This window comes from Diospyros lotus, chromosome 1 (assembly GCF_014633365.1).
Source record: "Diospyros lotus cultivar Yz01 chromosome 1, ASM1463336v1, whole genome shotgun sequence".
Lineage (NCBI taxonomy): Eukaryota > Viridiplantae > Streptophyta > Magnoliopsida > Ericales > Ebenaceae > Diospyros > Diospyros lotus.
The window spans coordinates 11,622,417-11,646,621 of record NC_068338.1 but is presented as its reverse complement, the minus strand read 5'-3'; the positions used below and the strand labels follow the sequence as shown (position 1 = coordinate 11,646,621).

At 40.8% G+C, this 24,205-nt stretch overlaps 1 protein-coding gene across 1 annotated transcript in view; it reads right to left on the bottom strand.

Annotated features, from left to right (window-relative positions):
* Positions 1 to 6,699: 6,699 nt before the first annotated feature.
* LOC127788616 (uncharacterized) overlaps positions 6,700 to 24,205 on the bottom strand; it is a 91,711-nt gene continuing 74,205 nt past the window's right edge. Inside the window, exons 18-20 of the mRNA XM_052317105.1 lie at positions 8,442 to 8,533; positions 8,278 to 8,344; positions 6,700 to 6,891 (exon numbers count right to left, since the gene is read on the bottom strand). Of these exons, the coding sequence (XP_052173065.1) occupies positions 6,727 to 6,891; positions 8,278 to 8,344; positions 8,442 to 8,533 (324 nt within the window). The 3' untranslated portion in view covers positions 6,700 to 6,726. The remainder of the gene's footprint in view (positions 6,892 to 8,277; positions 8,345 to 8,441; positions 8,534 to 24,205) is intronic.

Sequence of the window (24,205 nt, the reverse complement as noted above, 5' to 3'; positions counted from 1 at the left end):
TCGGGGGAAGGGCACTGGTTGGGAAGATCTTGCGAGCATTTTTCTGGTCCACATTGAGCCAAGATGCGGTCAGGAAAGTTCGAACCTGTGACAAGTGCCAGAAACACGCTCCTTTGACAACGAGGGCTCCTGCCCCCATCCAACCAATATTCCAACCTCTACCGTTCATGCAATAGGGGCTAAACAAACTGGGCCCATTCCCAGTGGAGTCTGCTCAAAGGAAATTCTTGCTAGTATCTATGGATTATTTCACAAAGTGGGTGGAAGCCAAACCTTTGGCAACCATAACTGAAAAGAAAGTGGAAGGGATGGTATGGAAGGATATCATTTGTTGTTTTGGTGCGCCCCGTATACTCAACACAAATCATGGAACACAGTTCGACTTGGATGCATTTAGAGCTTTTTATCACCGATAGGGGATCAATTTGAGGATGGCGTCCGTCACATACCCACAGGCGAACGGAAAAGCCGAAGCAACAAGACCATACTGCATGGGCTGAAGACCCGATTGGAAAAGGTGAAAGGCAGATGGGTTGACGAACTCCCAAGCATCTTGTGGGCATATCACATTACCAGTCGGGTACCTACTGGGAAACACCTTTCAGCTTGGTGTACGGAACGGATGCTCTTATCCCTGTGGAAGTGGATCTTGGCTCACCTCGAGTCATAGCCTTCATGGAGGAGAGAAATTCAGATCACCTAAGGGAGAATTTGGACCTGCTAGAAGAATTAAGAGAAAAAGCAGTGATACAATTAGCAGCTTATCATACGAGGATCTCCAGTTATTACAACGAAAGGATTTGCCCTTGTAAACTCAAAGAAGGGGATCTGGTACTTAGAAAGACAGCCGTCACCAACGCCCTTAGGGAAGAAGGGAAGCTAAGACCGAATTGGGAAGGGCCTTATAGAATACAAAGGATGCTGGGGCCCAACACTTGCGTACTGCAAACATTGCAAGGAGAGATGATGGGCACGACTAGGAATACCATGCACCTCAAAAGGTAATTCCCCACTCTGTCGGTCGGGGCTGGCTATGAAGGATCCGAGGCACAAGACATGGAGATGTGTTCGTTTCAAGAGACACTACCCGACTCCGCTGTGAGTCGGAATTCTTTTTAATTTTTCCATGTAATAATTCCCCCATGAATAAAAGAATACACCCCCCTTATATTCCTATGGAGTAGGCAAAGCTATAAGCCGAACCATGTAAAATCTCGTGTCTTGAGCATTTGTATGTGCAGTAAAATGTAATGTAGGTACAACAGCTCAGAGATGGTTCCCGAAAAGGTTAAGGTTGCCGAGTGGTAATCAGGCACATATGACCATGGGCCGGGATGGGATTGTCGAACGATCCGACGCCTATGCCCGCAGACTCACCTAGATCCCTCGATTGAGTCTGGTGCTATGCCCCTGCACTAGACCTAATTCCTTGGTTGATCTGGCGCTTAAGTCTTCTAGCAAACTCGAACCCCTGGAAGGAATCCCGAACCGAACCGAACCGTCAGTTGAACCTAGATTCACCGGGGGTAGACTAACTCTCGGAAGGGACGGGAGACGATGAAGTTGCTATATGGAAAGTTGAAAGATGCCTTCACTACGCGAGGCTTAAGTCGCCTAGTTGTGATCTAGCACCTATGACCTAAGACCGGGTTGGGATCATTGGATGCTCCAACGCCTATGCCCGTAAACTCACCTAGATCTCTCGATTGAGACCGGTGCTATGCCCTTAAGCTAGACCTAACTCCTTGGTTGATCTGGCGCTTAGGTCTCCCTGTAAACTCGGATGCCTTGAAGGAATCCCGAACCGGATCACTAGTCAAACCCAGATCCCTTGAGGTAGACTGAACCTCAGAACGATGGGCAAGAAAGTGAAAGAAATGATGCTACTCTCGAAGGTCTGGTCGCCTAGCCCTAATCTAGTACCTATGACCATAGACCAACTCGGGATCATCGGATGTTCCGATGCCTATGCTAGCAGACTCACCCAAATCTCTTGATTGAGTCCAGAGCTAGGCCCCAATGCTAGACGTAACTCATTAGTTGATCTGGTGCCTAGGTCTCTTGACAAACTCGAACGCCCAAGACGAATCCCGTGTTGGATCTTTGGCCCAACCTAGATTTCCTATGGCAAACGAAACTGAAGGAAAATAACAGGCACCAGTGAAAGGTATCCCCTCTTAAAGGCCATAGACACATACTCTAGGAACATTCATGAATATTCGACAATGAGGCCTCTCCTAAATTTGTCCAAAGTCGAGACCTCAATGAATGTTGCATGAGTCTCGTGATCACATCAAGGACGCGAGGCCTATCCCGAATTTCCTAAGGCAAAAGAGGCCTTGAAGAAGGAATGCAACTATAAACAGACAAAAATCAAACTGTTGAGACAGATAAGTAAAAGCTTGAATTCCAAACCAGGGGTATGAATGCAAGTCGCATAACTAACAAGCTAATGATAGAAGTAGAATACGATTACGTAGCTATGCAAAGAAGGCAATAATATAAGATACGTTGGAACAACCACAAAGATTCCATTCATTCAAAAGGTGACCAAATGAAACTCATCAACCAAAGAAGTATGTAAAAAATTCCAAGAAAAACACTTTGATATAAAATTAGTAAAAATCATCATTCCTTACAGCCCAGTTGAAGACAATACAAATCATAAAGTCTACACTAATCTTCAGCTAAGGACGATCCGCATGTCCTGAACTCTCCAAGGGGCTGACTCTGAGAAGCATCAGTGACAAGATCCGTCTCCAAGCCCTTCTTAATCATCTAGACAGTGCTAGTCATGCCAGCACCTACTTCACCCTCTTCAAACTCAAGGGCATAGGGGCTCCACCGACCTTACAGGTTACTGAGGTCATCCTCCAGAGCTTGTTTTATACATTCCTCAGGCCCAAGATCGTTCTGCTTGTGCTTTCTCTAGTCAGGAGGAGTTCCAACAGACATAGTGTTATCGAAAGTCATCTCTAGGAAGGTATCCCCTGGACACCTGGACTCTAAGAAGCTACAACTGAGGTAAAAGCCTAATTTTGAGAAGCAGCTGACATAATCATCCATGCAGCGATAACAATCCTTGGAAATGTGGTATTGTTTCACAACATCTTTTGTTGCCTCTTCAATCTCTTGTAGCCTATTCTCCCACATCTTCTCCATCTCTAGCTGAGCACGGGCAGCCGTTTGGAGCAACGTGGCTACCCATTCATCGACGCTGGACAAGTCACCTTTCAAGCGTGACACCTCCCCTTGGACCTCCGCTAGAGAAGATACTTTTTCTTCATAAGCCCGATTTTGAGCCCCTAGCTCCTCCTTCCATTTGCAAGCATTGTCCTCTGCTACTTGGCGGCTAATGGAGAGATCTTGAAGCTGAGATTGAAGGCTGACCTTATTCGATTCCAAATGACGGATTGTCATATTTTGGACCTTCTCGTCCTCCTTCCTCTGGAAAGACTTATGCGTCAAGTCACAAATCTATACTTCCTATGAGCCAAGCACGCACGGTTCATAGCATTAGTCACTACTGCGCCTTGAGCACCCTGTGAAAGAAGAAATTGGAAAAGTCCGTAGGTGAAAATTTTGGGGAAAAGGAAGGCAAGGGAGACTTAAGATTGCGAGATAGCGCTCAAACTCATCCATGTTTTGTGGAGAATTCTGAAAGTACCGACCCTCATCGTGCGGAAGGATGGAAGAATAAAGGAGACGATCACCGATGTCGGGCATGTCAATCGTGTCTGCATCTAGGACCCCAAGTCGCATGTCGAAGGGCTCCCCGTGAACCCAACTATTGTCATCCAATTGTATTGCCCCCTGGTGAGGAGCAAGTAGAATGGGAGTCAAGCCTCTGGAAGCAACCACTTTTTCCATATGTAGGGTGCGACGCTTGACGTGTTGTCGGTTGACTATGGCCCGACAATACAACCCCTAACCGCTCTCTTGGACTGCATTGACGGCTGCTTGGTCGAAGCGGGAAGTAACCTCACTTTTCGGAGTGCCGCAGAAGCTCGCTCTTGCCCCGTGTCCAGTTGCCTCATAAGCTGCACGATAGGGGGCCCTATTGTCATGGCCCATCCTCTCAAGATTATCCCCGCTCATTGCCGCTAATGCACCCATCTCCAATGATAAGTGAAGCACTGGATCAACTCTCTCTGCTGAGGGAAAGTTGGGGAAAGGCTCCATTGGTGGATCAAGCGGGAGATCGTTAGCAGGCTAAAAAGTCGTGGGATTCGCCTCTGCCTCCTGGTGATGACTCATCTTCTTCCTCTGGTGGTGATGACATGAAGGAGCAGCAGTCTCTCCCACTCCCCCATCTTGCTCGACGTTCTAAGCATCATGGCAAGGGGTCCGTTATGGGGGTCAAGAGGGGGCGACACTTTGACCTGAGCGGCTCCAAGGGTGACCCTTCGATGAGAAGACCTCATTAAGTGATACATGGCTGCAAGGAAAAGATACGATGTGGTTAGATACCAAAAAATAACTTGAATGCAAAATTCGAACAAAGCAGGGCTAACAAAAAAGGAAGAATTGCAAGCAGCTAGGGGGTCTACACCCTCAGGAGAAGGCTGTTCTTATTGAAGGATGTCCACTTCTCTTGCTGTGGCAGTAAGTGATGGGTTGGCTGGAGACTGCGGGGCATGGAGCCCTAGGCACCCTACCAAGAGATCTTATTCTTAATTGTTAAGAATATGTGGCAAAGATCTTTAATTTAGGATTTCTTAAAGGAGTTCCCAATTCTCATATTTATCATAAGGAGAATATGATTTATCAATAATGGACCGACACATGGTCTACCATTGGTTAGTATGTGATGCTAATGAACATTGATGGTGAGTCACATAGCACATTGCATGAGATGCAAATAATAGACATGTAGGTATTGGTTAAACTTCTACTGAATGTGACTTCTGCGATATATCACATGACTGTGAGAATTAATTATCTATTGTTGGTTCTCAATTGTGTATTTGGTCATTTGACTGAAAGCAACAAAGTTGTCTTGTACACTTGTGTTAGGAATTTACCGTTAAGCAGAACCATTCGGTGTAAGAGGTGGGGATGCAACAAAGTTGTCTAAGCAATTGTACATGAAGGCGGGTGCTTGCTGATAAAATCTATTGTCCTCCATCAAATAAGAGTGAACATCCTATGTGGTCTAAGTTGGTTGTGATTGTAAATCCCCTAGCATGGTGAACTTAATTGGAAAGGAGTTTCCAATGTCAAAAGAGTCTGAATGCTACCGATCACACTATACTAGATCTAATATAGTTATCGAGTCTTGTGAGTTTAATCAGTCCATAACTCTCACTCGATTTGGATATTCGTCAATGAAGAGACTATAGTGAAAGACAACAAGTGCCCGAGACCAAAAACCAACTCTTGGTTAATCTATCCAAGGGTTTTTAGGTTTTAAATCATTTTCAAAACCAAATATAATACGCAACGAAAGCAAAGACAACCCTTGCAAGACATGGTATTAATCATCCATATACATCCAAAACAAAAAACCATCCATAAAGGGTTGCATCGATATTCCTCCACAAAAGTTGCCACTGGCGATTGTCCAACAAACCTCCTCCTCCTTGCTCCTGAATCTACTCCAACAAATCTACAACTTACGGTGACAAGCTCACCTCCTCAAATGTGGAAGACCTAGTTAGTCCAAGCTTGCAAGTGGCATAGAAAGTGGCAAGCTGATCATCTTCATCAAAAGGACCACTGAATTATTAGTCAAAGAATCTCAAAGGTAGGGCCTGAGCCAAAGATCTGCTTTATTATACATATACATATATATATATAGGCCGAAGGAAAAAACAGATAATGGCTTTTGTTTGAGGCAATTCCAGCTGGAAGAAGCAAACATTGATTTGTCTAGTGGTGGTCGGATCATCTTTATCTGCTGTCGTATGTACATGTTATGAGAGAGAGAGAGAGAGAGAGAGAGAGCTTGGTTAGTTCAACCTAATTTGTGTTTTAAGGGCACTATTGACAAAAACTACCAACAAAATAGGCGTATGAACAAGTAAGCCCAAAGAGGGGAGCATAAATTACCCTCCCCGATAAATAGTTCTGCAAGACCACTACACTACAAACTATAGCCAAGTCAGTTCTGGAATCACAAAATAGTTAGACCACTGAACTGCACAGCACTACTACATATCACGACTTAGCATTAACTTAAATAGTTCTGTATGGAACGAAAGCCACGAATGTTTCAGACATTGCTTGCCATCAAAACAATTAAAGATGCAGGTCGCTATTATTTATTATTATTATTATTATCAAACAACAAAATACATGTTAAGCATATTATCATCGACATAATAGATAATAGACAGATTTAACACAACGATCAAAACTGCGACAGGAAGTGCCACCACCGACAAATCCCCAAACGCCACCACCTCGCAAGCAAACCAACTACTACTACCTCCCACCCTGGGCTTGGCTTTCTCTTATATATCATCATCAGAACACGAGATCGATCGCACTATCAAATAAATTACAATATACATGTTCTACAAAAAGGACCACAACCCACACCCAAGCTGGCTGCTGAAAAAAACAAACAAAAATGAATGGCCGCAGAGTCTTATGCAAAGAATGGGTAACAACAAATGTATCAAAAATACAGAAAAGACGAGAAAGAAATACCAAACGCCCCCAATCCCCCATCAACACAATAAATTTCTTCAGCAGCAGCAGCAGCAGCAGCAGCAGCAGCTATTATGATGAGAGAATGGACTGTAATGCAAGCTGCTGTTGGGGTTGCAGGGATGACCACGTCGAAGCTAAGGTGGCCGGTGGTAATGTCTGTTGAAGTTGCCTCAAAAGATTAATCATTCGGCTCACAGTTTGCTCTGTTGCAAGATCCTTGCCAGCACACAGAATCTACATGCAACAATATAATCCATCACAAATTCAAAATAAACGCTGCTCAAATGCCTGCTCAACCATACAGCCACCTCTCCCATAACTAACTATATGCAACAATATAAAAAACTTCGCCTGACTAGTGCCCTACAGATCCATGCATGTCAACCTGCACATATGGACTAGGTAAGAATCCACCCAAAGGATAGCTGTCGTGGCTCCAAAAAATAGCCTCACTTGATGCTTCTATAGTTTGAAGCTTTCCCACTCCAACACCACTTGAGCTACCCTTTGGGGTTCTTACTACCGAACATTACATGCAAATATTATGAGATTTATGGTCACAAATTTGTCCTCCAGAATCTCCCAACAAAGATCCTTCCACCCTCTTTAATGTAAAATAACGCCAGTGCTTCTGTAGCAGGTCTAATGGATTTAGGATAACAATGGCAGAAACAGAAAACATGAACCTTTTTGCTTACATACAACTGCCAAGTATCTTACCCGTAACTCTTTTTTTCTTAGAATCACATCAAATGTCATCTGATCTAATGTGGGGTGTGTGTGTGTATTAAATTAGGGTAAATTACACAGCATCCCTAATGTTTGGTTAAAAGACACATTTGAAAAATGACAGAGACCACCCTGACTTTACACCTCTAGTTACACTCTTCCCCGTATCCTTGTTAAAATTGATAATATGACAAAAATACCCTTGCTCTCCCCCTTCCTTTATCCTCCTCTGCCCAAGGAATTGGTTAGAATTTGACAATTGCTGCTCTCTCTGATTTGGCCAGAATCTGGCTGTCTATCGGTCTCTCTCTGGTTTGGTGATGGCTAGCCTCGCCAAATGAGAGAGAGAGAGAGAATTGGATTCCAACTAGTTCACCACATGGGAAGGGAGAGAAGGGGAGAAAATGTGAGTATTTTTGTCATATTAACAATTTTAAGGGTTTTGGCAAGGGAGAGAGAGACAGAGAGAATTGGATTCCAACTAGTTCACTACATGGGAAGGGAGAGAAGGGAGAAAATTTGAGAGTATTTTTGTCATATTAACAATTTTAAGGGAGGAAAGTGTAGTTAAAGTTATAAAGTTAAAGAGAGATCTCTGTTATTTCTCAAATGTCAAAGATGTCTCTTTAACTTTTTATTAAACCTCAAGAGTGTTGACAATAATTTAACCCCATTAATTTATGTCATGTTATGCATCATTATGCAAGAAGGTGCTGAGTTTTACTTAATTCCTCGAGTAATAGTGATTTCATGTGTGATACATTGGGATTTATGACTAGAGATAAAAAAAAGAAATGCACGAAAAAGGTATACCCAACATATAGAAGTAAAACAGGTCAAAAGAACAGAAAAACTTATAAGCCATATCAACAGCTTGAGTACTAGACTAACCTCTGCAAATACCGCGACAATTTTAGGAAGATACTGGTTGTTGGGGCCTAAAAGCTCTTTATCTGACCTGTAGACAAATATAATTTTTAAAGTGAAGCACTGGAAGAAAATAAAGAAAAAAGATGGTCAAACAAGCTAGAACCACAGAGGCAGTGAAGCATTACCGCTCAACCATTGAACACAGCTGGTCATGGACAACTTTTGCCTCGATTAAATCACCTTTTATTGGAAGGCAGCTCAACCATGCAGGAACAACCTGTGAAAATGAAGTATCTAATTATCTATTTCATGACAACATACCAAGGAGAGCCAAAATAAATCTAGAAGAAATCCAAGATGGGAATTCACAATATATATATATATATATTCCAGGTTCCTTAATTTTAAACCAAAGAACAAACAAAGTGAGACATATTGGTCTAATCTCTCACATAAAAGGAAACTGAACTGTTAGAAGAAACAGAGATAAAATTTCCTTTCCTAGGAGATCATATTTTGGTTGATTATATTACAAGCTGTTAGAGATTTGAGTCAGTTTATTCTTCCCATTCTTTGTTTCCTAATTTCAGTAGACTTAATTATAGGAAATTAGGTTTAGGCAATTTTCTACTTTAGAGATTAGTTTCCTGTTCTATACTTCATCCACCAACTGTATATATTCGGGGAATGCTACCCTAAGAGAATAAATTGGATTATTGATTTACTTTTGAACATGGTATCAGAGCCCTAGGTTTGTATTCATGGAATCGGGCACTGCTTTCCTTCTTTCCTCTTGGTTCTACAACTTCGGTTACAATATCAACCTCCAATCCACTTTAGTATCACCCTTAAACCCTCGGAAGCATGACAGACACAACTGAATCAAGCAGTATGACAAAGGCACCTTTTGCTGGAAGTAATGGCACGGCTCCAAGTCGGGAGTTGCAGAACATTCAGGCGGCATATAGACCGAATGGGAAGAATTATTTCAAGTGGTCTCAGTTAATCTGCACGTTCCTAAAAGGCAAAGGAAAGCTGAGTCACCTACTCGAAACCGGGCCTAAGAAGGATGATCCTACATATGCAGCCTGGGATGAGGAAGACTCGGTGGTAATGTCTTGGCTGTGAAACACCATGCTGCCAGAAATCAACTACAGTTATGTTCTTGAGCACTGCCAAGGATATTTGGGATGCAGTCAAACCCACATATTCCGAAGTTCACGATGCTACTCAGATTTGTGATATCAAGATGAAAGTGATGGCCACCAAGCAAGTATCTCAGTCAATCACCAAGTATGCCAATCTTTTGCGAATGTTGTGGCAAGAAATGGACCATTATCAATGCATTCAGATGCAGCCATACAAAAGAGTGATGCTTGAGACATCCTCTGCAGACAATTCAGCTCTTGCAACTGTGAAGAATCCTAGCTTGAACAAGCAACCTAGAGAGGATAAGAAGCCATCCGATTCATCAAAAGTGAACAAGGACTCACTATGGTGTAACTATTGCAGGAAGCCTCATCATACCATACAGAAGTGTTGGACGCTTCTTGGTAAGCCTCCAAAGAACGGACAACTGAGAGGACAGGGGCAGGTTTATGTGGCCAGTATGCAGAAGCCTGCTGAAGGAAGCTCCCAAGAACAGTCAAGTCTAGTGGAGTTCATAGGGAAGAGATTGAAAAATTAAGAAGTCTGTTGGGATCATTGGAGAAGAAAACTAGGACAGGTACTTGCACCCTCACTTTTACAGGCATATCTTCCTCTTCTCATTCCTATCATGCTTCAGATATAGCCCTTCCAAATGCCTAGATAATTGACTCAGGAGCCAAAGATCGTATGACCTGTTCTTCCCACAGATTTATCTCCTATACACCATGTCCTAGTACTAGGAAAACAACCATTGCAGATAGCTCAGTAACAACTATGGCCAACCAAGGGGATGTCAGTCACCTCACCCTAAAAAATGTTCTCCATGTGCCTAAGCTATTCACCAACCTTGTATCAATCCAAAAACTCTCAACAGATCCTAATTGCAATGTAATTTTTCATTCATCCTTTTGTGAGTTTTAGGAACGGAGCACGAGGAGGATAATTGGACGTGCTAGAGAGAGAAGTGGTCTTTACTATCTTGAAGAGCTTAGTGGACAGGTTAATAAAAGGAGAGTTTCCCCTCTATCATTCATTATTGAGTCCTCCAAGTCCAATAAAGACAAGCTTTAGTTACACCATTTTCGTCTTGGTCATCCCACTTATAGTGTTCTGAAATTAATGTTTCCTTTATTGTCCGAAGGATTCGCTAATGAGGATTTCCATTGTGATGTGTGTGACCTAGCCAAACATAAGAGAATTTCATTTCTCATTAGGAATAACAGAAGTTCTCCTCCATTTTATTCACAGCAACATATGAGGTCCCTCAAATGTTCCTAATATTTCTAGGGCTCGATGAATTGTCTCTTTTATTGATGACTGCACTCGTGTAATTTGATTATACCTTTTGAAAACCAAATCTAAGGTGTGCACAATTTTTTCTATCTTCTAACAATATGGTTAAAAACCCAATTTGGTGTTGAAATAAAAATACTTCATTTTGATAATGCAAAAGACTATTTCAATCAGTTTTTGTCATCCTTCTTTCACGAAAAGGGCATAATTCATGAGTCATCTTGTGCTCTGATGCACGAAAAGGGCTCGAAGACGCCGTTTAGGCGCGTTGCCAAGACGTTTCCCATTTCAGGAACGTTGAAAATGTCCAAAAACATTCCTAGGCCATTTTTGTAATTTCAAAAACATTTTGGGGGGGGCATTTCATAATAAAGCTAAACTATCGGAAACGTGTTTGCGATAGCAGACACTAAACAGCAAATATATAATCGATATTTTTTTTAAATTTCTTCTCCTCACTTCTCGTGCCCTAGTCCTAATTTCTCTTATCTAAAGTCTGAAATCATCTCTCAACTCTTTCGTCTTCGACCGTGACCAATCATCCCTTTGATGTTGTTCCCTTACTAACCAATTGCTTGGTGTTCGGTGCTCGGTGCCATCATCAATTCAATTGCTCAGTACTTGATGCAATTGCTTGCGAAGTCGTCGTTTCCAACTCCGATTGTTTGGTTCCCTCTTGTCGTCGATTACTTGGTGCTCGGTGGCACCTTCGATTGAATAACAATTTTTGTATAATTTTATATTTTAAAAATTATATTTACAAAAAAGTCCTTATATTTTTTATTTACACATTTACCCCACTTTTGTGTTTCCTACTTTTTTAGAAAAATGTTTCCCTATTTTAATTTCATAGAGAAATTTGTCCCGTTTTCATTTCCGTGCAACCTAACTCTTGTGTCAATACACCACAACAAAATGGGATGGCTAAAAGAAAGAATGCTCATCTCCTAACTATCACAAGAGCCTTCCTATTTCGAAAGAATATCCCTAAGCAATGCTGGGGTAAAGCAGTTTTGATAGCCACTCACCTCATAAATAGACTACTGTCAAAGAGCCTTGATTCCCCCAGCTCGATACAACTCCCCACAAAATTCTTTCCAAGTTTCAAAGCCTCCAATGGTCTGGTCCCAAAAGTCTTTGGTTGCATATTTTTCGTTCACATACACACTCAACATGGGGGAAAACTTGATCCACCTGCTCTCAAATGCACTTTGTTGGTTATTCTTCCACCCAAAAGGGGTATGAGTGTTATCATCCTCCCATACAGAAGCTTCTTGTGTCCACCGATGTCATCTTTGTTGAAAATGATTCATATTTTGATCGTCCTTATCTTGAGGAGGAGATTTCAATCTTGGAAGACAAGGACAGAGATTTCTTTCTCCTTGAATTCCCTTATTCGAGCCATTCTTCGGTTCCTATTCGATCACCCAAGTCCCAATCATTCATTCAAAAGAGCCATTCTTTGGTTCTTATTCCATCACTCGAGTCCTAGGCATTCATTCAAAATGACTCACAAGAAATGATAAAGGGGGAGCAAACACCAACAATGACTTGTCCACTACAAATGTATTCAAGGAAAAAAGCACCAACCACTCAACCTATGCAAGCACCATCATCCAAACAGGGTCCTAATCATGATTGCCACAGAGGTAATCACCATTCCCAATCCTAGTGAAACTTAACTTGACCAGAGTGACCTTGACATTCTTATTGCCATTAGACAGGGAACAAGATGTGGAAGAACTTAACTGAGTTCATATCAGTTTCTCTCAACTTTTCATTCTCTATTGTATTGCTGATTAGTTAGTTGTTGTTTTGATATATATGTTGTTTGTGTTGATAGCTTTAGCGGTGATTAGCTTAACTGTTTAAGCTCAACAGTATATAAACTTAGCAAGCTTTCTCTTGTATGTTGAAGTTTTCATTCTTTCATTCTCTCAATTGAAAAGTTCTCGAGAGCATTTCTTCTCTTGTTTTCAGTATTTTTGTGCCCTAGGTTTCCTATTGCTCTAAGTGAATTTACACGGTATCAAAGCCATAAGACTTGTGTCTATGGCATCCAATCTTGATCGCGATTCTTCCTCCTCTCTTCCACCGCATTCTTCAACCCCATTGTCATCAACTTCACAATCTGATTTTTTAGCTGTGGCAAAGGCGTTCAATTTTATACCTATCAAATGGGATTCAAACAACTATATTTTCTGGAAAGCACAGATCCTAGCTACAATAAGAGCTTTCGATCTATTGTTGTTTCTTAACAAATCACCGCCCTCCTAAGTATGTATCATATCCGATAATTTCCAATGAAGCTCTTGTGGTCAATTCCGATTACTTGATCTAGATGAGATCTAATCAGTTGCTGCTCGGATGGCTATTCTCTACAATTGACAAGGAAGTGCTTGCACAAGTGATTCATTGTGAATCATCTGTTGAGATATGATTTTCTCTTGAGAATTTATATTCTCGTTAAACTATAGCAAAATCGTTCCAATTGAAGCAGCAACTAAGGTCAGTCAAAAAGGATTCGCTATCCATTAATGATTACATATTGAAGATTAAGACTATTGGTCATTCACTTGCTACTATTGGTGAATCATTGAATGATAAGGATCTGTTACTTGCTATTTTAAACGGTCTAGATCATGATTATGAGACTACAGTTAGTCTAATCACCTATCAAATGGATGAAATTGATCTAGAGAAGGTGCAATACTTATTGTTTATGCATGAACAGTTAAATTCTAAGAATTTGGCGTCACAGTCCTCGATGCATTTTAAATCTGTTATGAATACTACTATGAATGTTAATATGACTTCTGTTGCACCAAGAAATGGTAATAATAGAGGAGGTAGAGGTCATGGTAGATCATCTGGAAGATGGATATATTGCCAGTTATGCGGGAAACCAAGGCATTTTGTCGATAAGTGCTATCATAGATTTGATTGAAATTTTTAAAGAAATTATAGTCATGAGTCTCAGAACTTTCAGCGAGTGCCTTCTATGAATCCAGAGGATGATCCTAGAGCACATAGAGCTGCCTTTAGTGAGACTCTAATGAGCCCTACATGACTGATATAGGTTGAGCACAAGGAACCACTTATGGCCAGTTCTCTCAACCTTTTGAACCATTATCTCAAGCCTCCTTACCAGATCATTCCTGGTTTGTTGATTCTAGGGAAACAAACCATATTACATCAAATCTCAATTATTTGTCTTTGCATGCTCCTTACAACAATTGTAACAAAGTCTCTATTGGTAATGGTAAGCAACTTCCTATCTCTAATGTTGGTCTTGGACAATTATATACTCAAACTAAACCTACATCAATCATTGCTCTTCCTTATGTTCCTCGTATGAAAAATTTAATTAGTGTATCACAACTTACTAATGATCATAATGTGATTGCTGAATTCCATTCATCTATGTGTTTGATTAAGGACAAGAGTTCAGGGCGAGTGCTACTTCGTGGACATCTGAAGGATGGTATTCATCAGCTGGTTCCAACTTTTGGTTAAGCTACCAGCACTCCAGATCATTCTGTCAAGCCCAAACTTCCTATTTCGTTTGCTGCCAATTCAATTTCTTTGAGTAAGTGTAATGATTTTTTTTTGGATGTCTCCTATTGTTAGTCTAGCTCAATCAAATAAAACATGCAAATAGTGGCATGCCCGTTTAGGGCATCCTACCTTCAATGTATTGAAATTGATTCTAAATAAAATCTGAGTTCCTTGTTCTTCTTTAGTCCTTTCATTTTCTGATTCTTGCAAAATTGAAAAAGATCATCAGCTTCCATTTGTTACTCATGAAATTACAGCAAAGAAGTCATTAGAGTTGTGTCAAGCCCTTGAATTAGGGCTTGCAATTTGGTAAAATAGGATGTAAGAACTGATAGAAAGAAAGAGAACAAAAGATAGAAGAGAGAAAGAGATAATCAAGAGAGAGAGTAATTGTTTATTAACTTCCCATATAACTCTCAAGTGCCGGTAGGTCCATGTTTTGTAGGACCTCTAGTTGTCTCAACAGACTTCTAACTACCCAACGGTTTAAGAAGGCCGATAGCTTGAGGAAACTGCTTCGGTAGATCTGGGAGATACTCCCACGTGGTGTTGTCTGATGGTAAATGGGACCACTGCACCCTCACTTAAACTAGAGGTAACTGCCCTTGGTATTGTACCCGTTTCTCTAACACCGCTCGGGGTACAATTATCTATTCTTCCTCTTCTGAACTAGATGGTAGGCCCTGTTTTAGCAAAGATACATGAAATACAGGATGTTGGTTTGCTCCCTCCGGCAGCTGCAACTTGTATGCCACTGGACCCACCTTGGCCTCAATTAGATAAGGTCCAAAATACTTTGGACTTAGTTTAGAGACTGGTAGGGATGTATAGGGTTGCTGTAAAAACCTCCTTACCTTGAGGTAGACCCGATCTCCTACCTCAAAAGTCCTCTCACTGCGTCTTTTGTCCGCTACCTGTTCATTCTATTACCGGCAATAGCTAATTCTCTTTTTTAGGACTTCTAACAATTGTTGTCTCTATTGGAAGTACTGCTCCACATCAACCATAATAGGTTGAGATCTTGATAGTGCACGCAGTAATGGAGGTTTATATCCAAACATAGCTTCAAAGGGACATCTTTGGATGGCACTTGTGATAAGTGGAATTATACCACCATTCTACTAATGGTAGCCACTTATTCAAACTCTTAGGGTGGTTGAAGCACATACACCTCAGATATGTCTCCAAACACTGGTTCACTCGTTCCGTTTGGCCATCCATTTGAGGATGGTAGGCTATTGACATACATAATCCTACTCCCAGCTTCTTGAATAACTCCTGCCAAAATGAACTTGTGAAAACATTTTCTCTATCCGAGATAATGGTTTTAGGGATACCATGGAAGTTTGGCCACTTCTCAGGCCATAAATGGATGAGATAAGCTGAGGAAATGCCCAAACTTAGTGAATCGATAGACTATCACCCTAATCACATCTTTACCTTTGATTTAGGGAGTCCTTCTACAAAGTCCCAAAAAATGTTGTCCCATGTTTGTTGTGGTATTGCCAGAGGTTGTAGTACACCTGGATAGGGCACCTGTTCGTGTTTACATTGCTGGCATACTGTACATGCCATTACAAACTTCACTACTTCCGTTTTGGCCAAAAAAATAGTTGCTTTACCTTTTGATAAATGGCACGAATTTCTGAATGGCCGCCTATTGGAGAACAATGTAGGGCTTTAAGAATCTTCTCTTTTAGGGTACTGTCATCTCCCACCACCAATCGCCTTTTGTATCTCATCAACTCATTCACCAAGGTATAATTAGAGACTGCAATAAGATTAACTACCAACTGTGCCCAAATTTCCTTGAGCCAGTCAGCTTTTTCATAGCTTTCTTCCAACTCTTTCATCCACTCTGGCACTACAGCTACAATAGACTGACAAACTACATTCCCATCTCGTCTTAAAAGGGCATCGACCACTACATTCTCCTTACCCCTTCTGTACTGAATAGTAAAATCCAAGCCCATGAGTTTTGAAACTCCCTTCCGCTGGAGACGTGTGAGCAACTTTTGTTGAACTAAAAACTACAAGCTCTCGTGGTCTGTTTTGATCACAAATGGACTCCTAAATAATGACGCCACTTATCAATAGCTCTTAACACTGCCAATAATTCTTTGTCATAACACTTAAGACCAAGTGTTTTTGAGAAAGGGTTTGGCTTATAAAGGCCAAGGGCCGCCCGTGTTGTACCAACACAGCCCCAATTCTCGAGTCACACGCATCAGTCTCCACTGTAAAAGGCTTGGAAAAATCTGGTAAAGTAAGGACTGAAGGCTTGAGGGCAATGAAAGCTGCTTCTGCCCTTGGATTCCACTGAAAGCCTTCCTTCTTGAGTAGCTAAATAAGTGGTTTATTGATCATTCCGTAGTACTGAACAAATTTTCAGTAATAACCGATCAAGCCCAAAAATCCACTCTTAACTCTTTTACTGTCTTAGGTCTAGGCCACTCGCACATAGCTTCCACTTTCCTATGATCTGTCCTCACCCCTTCACCACAGATAATATGGCCCAAATACTCAACTTCATTGACATCAAAAGTACATTTGGAAAGCTTAACAAACAATTGGTGAGATTTAAGGATCTCAAATGTGGTCTGAAGGTCTGATAGGTGCTGGTCAAAAGTGGAACTATAAACGAGGATGTCATAAAAAAAAAAAATTAGGATGAACTTCCTCAAATGAGGTAGGAAAATCTAGTTCATCAATGCTTGAAAGATGGCAGAGGCGTTGGTTAAGCCAAATGGCATAACAGTGAATTCGTAAAGGCCTTGATGAATTCTAAAAGTTGTTTTAGGTATGTCAGATGGTGCCATTCGAATTTGTGACAACCAAACCTAAGGTCCAGCTTAGAAAATATTTTTGCACCAAACAACTCATCCAATAAGTCATCAATCAAAGGTATGGGGAACTTGTTCTTTATTATATTAGAATTGAGTTGTGTATAGTCTATGCAAAACCTCCAAGTTCCATCCTTCTTTTTGACAAGGAGAACTGAAGAAGCATAGGGGCTTTGACTTGGTTGGATGATGGCCGAGTCTAACATGGTTTTTACTTGTTTCTCAATTTCTATTTTCTGGATAGGGGGATTTCTATATGGTCAAATGTTAATAGGAGCAGAGATAGGTTTGAGGTCGATTGCATGGTCCAAGGATCTTTGGGGAGGCAAGAAATTAGGTACCGCAAATAGATCCTTAAACTCTACCAAAATTGAATGTAAACTATTTGAAATTTGTACCTTCTTTGCAATTTGTACCTCGAGCGAGTATGTAAGTGGGGCTCATTCCTTGGGCAGGTTGTCATCTTCCAATTCTACACCTCTTATAGAATAGAGTTGTGTTATTTGCCCCCATTTCTTCCTCATCATCTTCTGCAGCCTTTTCCCGTTAATGAGCTTGCATTCTCCTTGCTCTAGGCTGCCCAGTAAGGTCAACTTCTTTCCTTCAATTTCTATCGTGACTTCTAATTTATTGAAGTCAAAAATGAGAGGACTCACTGTCCTCATCCAGTCCACACCAAAAACAATGTCACACCCTCCCAATTCCAGAATTTTGAGATCTGCCACAAATTCCTACCCTTGCATAATCCATGTGAATCCCACGCATTTGTAGTGACTAAACATTCGACTGCCATTAGCTACAGTGACAGACAAGGGAGTTGTGGCTATCAAAGGCCACTTTAGGCCTATAGCAGTTGCTTCGCTAAGTAAGCTATGGGTTCTTCCATTGTCGATCAGCACCATTAACTTTCCTTTTCCCACCTAACCCCTTACTTTGATGATCTATCCCATCGGGTTGCCTTTTAACGCATGAAAGGAGATCTCCCTTCCTTCCTCCCTCTACACTTCTTTTTCATCTTCTTGCAATCCTTCTCCTTCTGTCGCTTATTGTTATGCTTCCTCTTCTATTTCTTCCTCTTCACTCATTCCCTCTATCTTCATTAGTTGTATTTTGCACTGATGACCTGACCCGTATTTGTCACCGCATTTGAAGCACAGCCCCAATTGCCTCCTTTGTTCCATCAAACTGCCTTCCCCTCCATTGTTGTTTACTATTGGCTTGGTCGTTGATTGATTAGGCCATGTTATTAATGGTCTAGAGCTTCCTCCCCCATACTGTCCAGCCAATATACTTGGCTTGTAAGAGACTTTATGTTCCTTGAAAATGGCCTCCAAGGTCATTTCTTGAAGCTTCGCCTTTTCTACTACCTGAATCACTGTTGTTGGAGTCTTCATCTTTACCATGAGTTGTAGCTCCTCCTTCAACCCGATCACGAAAATTGATACAACATACTGATCAGTAAGTCCAGGTTGAGTCATAAATACGAAGGATCGCAATTCTTCAAAACGGGCAAGGTACTCCATTACAGTACCTTCTTGCTTCAATTTACTAAATTCTTCAACTACGTCCATCATCTTCTTCTCTCTAAAACGTTTTCAAAGGCCATCTACGAAAGCTCTCAACCCCCCTTGCAGCCCTCCATCTTAGACCCACCCTTGATACCAAGAATCTGCTACTTCATTCAAGTAGGCTACCGCTAGAGTTACTTTCTGATCCTCCATCATTTGATAGAGTTGGAAGAATCGCTCGCACCACCTTAGCCACCACCTTGGACTCTTTCCCTCGAACAGTGGTATTTCCAACTTTGGCATAGGTTGCCCAGTTCTTCCCATGTTTTCTCGAAGTAAATGTTGCTCCGCCTCTTCCATGGCTCCTTCCGTGCCTAATCAATCGCCGCGATGCGGCAAGATTGGTGCCGATGTCTGTCTTGGTTGGAATTCTGATGATAACCAGAACTGGGGTAGAGAGGCCATCATATTTAACATACTGTTGATCCTTTGCCCTTGTTGTTCCATGGTTTCTTGACACCTTTGGACCAATTCTTGGCATCTTTCCACCGTTTCTTGTTGCTTTTCCACGGCCGCTTGCATGAGCTCCTTCCATTCCGTCAATTCTTCCCTCATTTGGCGCAGTACCTGAGGATTTTGTTCATTCTAAGCTTCCTTCTCATGTATGTAGGCTGAAAAAGTCCCTCTATGGGCTAAACAAGCACCTAGAGCTTGGTACACGAAGCTAAGGGGTGCACTTCAATCTTGGGGATTTCTAGAGCTATATTTGATGCATCATTGTTCATAAAAAGGACACCTACCTTTGTACTCTTTATCTTGGTGTATGTTGATGATATCTTGATTACTAGATCTGATTCTTCTGCTTTACAAGCCTGTATTCATGATCTAGATACCCATTTTGCTCTAAAGACTCTCGGATTTGTCAACTATTTCCTAGAGTTTGAAGCATATAGAGATAGTAGTGAGATTTACCTTACTCAGTCCAAGTACATTCTAGATCTGTTGGAGAAGGCTGCTATGAAGGATTGTAATTCATGTCACACCCCAATTAATTCTATTGTGTCCTTAACTAACGAGGGTGAGTCTTTTGTCAATCCCTCTTTGTATCGAAATATTATTGGATCCTTACAATACCTAACTTATACCAAACCGGATATAGCGTTTGGTGTGAACAAGTTAAGTAAGTTTCTATCTGATCCCAAGCAGCAACATTGGCTAGCATGTAAGCGGTTACTTCTCTATCTTAAGGGTACCATTGGTTTGGGCTTATTCTTTTCGCCCTCTCCTACTGATTTGCCTCTTGTTGAATATACTGATGTTGACCATGCTGGTTGTAAAGTATCTGGGCGGTCAACTAGTCGAGTGTGTGCTTTTCTTGGTAACAATCTAATTGTTTGGAGTTCTAAGAAATAGTTTGTGGTTGCAAGGTCAGTTGGGGAAGCTGAATATAAAGCCATTGCCCAAGGTGTCACAGAGGTTATGGCTAAAATCGTTGTTTAGAGAGTCAAAAGCAGCAAGATCACATTGACAGCTTCAATAAGCTGTGTTTAGATCTTGAGAATATTGACATTAAATATGATGAGGATAAGGCATTAATCTTATTGCACTCATTACCTAAATCATATGAGACCTTTGTAGATATCTTGAAACATGGTCGACATAAATTGTCTTTGGATGATGTAATAGGGGCTTTAAATTCAAAGGAATTGTAGCTAAAGGTAGAAGATAATAACTTAGTAAGTGATGCTCTCTTGATTGGATCTAGACCGGATAGGAATGATCCTAAGCAAAAGGGAAGGTCTAGATCAAAATCTAGGAATGGCAAGAGAAAAATAAAATGTTATCATTGTCATGAGGAGGGCCACATTAAGAGAAATTGCCCAAACAGAAATAAAGAATCTCAAGAAAGAATCTCGGAATGTTCTAGTACCATGAGTGAATTTGGTTATGAGAGTGCGAATGCCCTATAATGTTTCTAGAAATGCTGGAAAAGAAGCATAGGTTCTAGGTTTAGGGTGTACTCCTCATAAGAAAATGGTATTACGAGGCAACTCTTAAGAGTTAAGAGTAAAGGGAATTGGAGGTGTGAAAATTAGGATGCATGGTGGATCTATTTCCAAAAGTTTAGAATCTGTAAACTTGTTCTGGGTTTAATTATAAACCTAATTTCCTTAGGAGAATAGATAGAGAAAGGTATCTAAAGCTAAGGATATTAGGGGAGGAAAGGTTATGAGGGAATAGGAATCGTGTAGTTTGGCAAGGTTACCAACTGTAGAAGTCTCCAAAACAGACCTTGTATATGTCAAAATCCCATTAGAGATCAGTTTCTAGGATCTAGGGGGAATTTACCTAGGCCTTGTCTCGTGGTGGAGCTAGGTAAAGTGTACCTAGTGAAGATGATGTGTCCCTAAGAAATTCCCAAGCGTGTACGATCTTGCTGGAATTGAATATGATCTCACTGGAATTTGCTTCTGGTATGATGGGTTATGCATAGTAGAGTTGTGGAATAGGTATGCCTAGGTCTCCTAAAGCTAGGAATCTTACCTACGCAGGAAAACTCTACCAATAGGACATGAAATTAGTTGTTTCTAAGGCCAATGGATGAATTTGAAATGCTGTGAAAAGAAGAACAACAAGTATAGTCCTTTGGGAATGTCCTAAACTAACCTATGAACCAGGGTATAGCGATAGGTAAACTTGGAAATTTATTTTGTGTCTGATCATACTCATTGTGTAAGCAAGGGCTGAATTGCAAAAGAAACTAGCATTTAAGATAGTTGGGCAGTGAGGATCCTCGTGAACAGTGATAGGAAAAGGGTGTATGCAAGTGATGTCTTGTATGGTGTAGCCCATGATGATCAAAATCCAGTCTAAGCAAGGAAAGGGAAGTACAATCATCTTGTAGGTAGTGAGCAAGGGAATAGAAAGGTTAGAGTGATGTCTAGGATGGGTAATCGATAGAACTCAAGGTATGGAAAAGTTTGGTTTTAAGGATACTTATGCACTGGTTTGAGTGCTAAGGAATAGGCCGGAAAATAGAAACTTCTTGTATAAGAAGAGGAGATGCACTCTTGTCCAAATGAATGGCATAAAGCCATGAAAATTTGGGGAGAAATGAAACTTAAGACTTTAAGTGAAAGATCCCTTTAGGTTAAATGGGTGGAGTGACTATTTGTGAATTAAGGAAGGTGCTGGAAATAGGGAAAAGTCTAGGAAAAGGCTAGACAAATGGCCATTGGTTAAAACAGCACATGAAGGCTTAATTTCAGGTCAAATAGGTTATCACTAACAGCCATCATCCATGTGAAAATTAAGGGAAAATTGATTTTATAGAGTAGCCCAAGGGATTAGAGGCTAGAGGGAAAGGTAAGCAAGGTTGATTGCTTAGAAGGTCTCTCTAGGAATCATAGTAATTCCCAAGGTGAAGGTATAAGAAATCTGATCCTTCGAGGATAAGTCTAAGGATTAAAATGGAGTGCATAAGGAAGCTGTGAGTATTTCAATGGTATCCCTAGTGAAATGTAAGGCATCTTCTCCAAAAATTGTCCATGAAAGACTCTAAAGGTGTAGCTGAGAACTTAGGTCAGTGTTTGAGAGTGTAGGATAAAGGAGAAGCTGGAAATTCTAAGGCATGGAAGTTGGAATAAAGATTGACAGCTTATGATAGCCTAGGTTATCCAAACTCAAGCATATCTTGATAGGTTGGTAGATAGAACAGGCACAAGAGATATGAGCAGTCCTATGAGTTTTGAAGCAAACATAAGAAGGGAAGACAATGGTGAAGCCTAAATGCCAGTTTTGGGAGCTAGGAATAAGTCCAATAGTGGAAAGACCAACCGGGTAAGGTGCACTGTTGTTGTGATGCTGTATAAAAGTTTGTTGAATGCAGCTGAAATGTTATCCAAGGGTGTTCCATTGTCAAAATTTATAGCATCATTTGAAAATTCTTAATGTTTGTTGATGTTCGTTTTTTATGATCAGGTATATCATGTTGGAACCAAAAGGAAGGGCAGGCCAAGGCTTTGATGGACAAAGAATGAAATGGATCATACTCAAGACACTAGTGGAGAATTGTTAAGAGTTTGTCTACAGTATTAAGGCAGCGACAACAGTATTTTTTATATAGGTTATTATGCAATTTAGAGAGTAGAGATAGGCGGTAGACTCACTTGTCAATAGCTGTACAGTTGGGGGTAAAACCGGTAATATCAATTCTTGTAATAGCCTAGGAATTGTCGCCCTAATATTCTATAAATAGGGAAGGAGGGCTAGACGACAGAGGTGCATAATTTAGTTGTTTCTCGAGAAAGCTTTGAGAGAGGAAAGGCTGTGATTTAGAATAGCTCTTGGAATCTTGAGAGAAGGCTTGTAATCGAGGGGGTGCAACTGATGTAATGTGATCATTCATTATGAATCAAAGAAGGCTGCTCTTGGAAGGTTCTTAAGGCTGGATGTAGGATTTCTTATTGCAATCTGAACCAGGATAATCTTAGTGTTCTTGTGAATGTTTGGTTTGTGTATTCTTATTCCTTTAATTTTGTTTATGTTCTGTTTATTATTATTATTTCTGTTGAATCCATTAAATCTATCCGTGAGTGTGTGCGATTGAGTGTGGCAGAATTCCAGTCCAAGAAAACTGATCTAGTGACCCTAGGTATAACAAATTTGATGTTAAGAATGTATTCTTACATGGCAACCTTGAGAAGGAAATCTATATGAAAGTACCACCCAACTTTGGATTAAAGATAGGGGAAGATGTGGTGTGCAGGTAAAAAAAAGTTCCTATATGGATTGAAGCAGTCACCGAGAGCATGGTTTGGGCAATTTACCAAAGTAATGCTTGGTATGCGGTACAAACAAAGCCAGAGTGATCATACTCTGTTTGTAAACCACTCTGTCTCAAGGGGAGTATCTACATTGTTGGTATATGTGGATGATATCATAATAACTGGAGATGATATGGAAAAATTTGAAGGTTGCTTGGTTCAAGAATTTGAAATTAAGGAGCTAGGCAAGTTGTAATATTTTCTAAGTACTGAGATTGCTCACTCTAAGCAAGGAATCTTCATATCCCAACACAAATACATCCTAAACTTGTTGATTGAAACTAGTAAGCTGGGAAGTAAAGCTGATGATACACCCATAGAGCCTAATCACAGACTTGGAGATGTCCCCGAAGATGGTGCAGTGGATAAAGGGTCCTATCAAAGGCTCATTGGAAGGCTTATTTACCTATCACATACGAGGTTAGACATAGCTTATGCCATGAGTGTGGTAAGTCAGTTCATGCATAACCCTAACGAAATACATCTCAAAGCAGTACACAAGATTCTGCAATATTTAAAGGGGGCACCAAGGAAAAGAAATATTGTTTAAGAAAGGGGACGAGTTGTTGTTTGAGTAGAACACAACACTCCCACAGATTCTCTCAACTCAAATAGCTCACCCTATTCACTCAAACACTCGAGAACACAAACGATATAGATAACACGAACAAGAATAAAAGAAAAACAGTAGGAACACATGAAAATTTATCCCGCTTCAGTCTCAAAATGAGACCTACGTCTAGACTATTGTTGCACCTCCCAATCCACTATC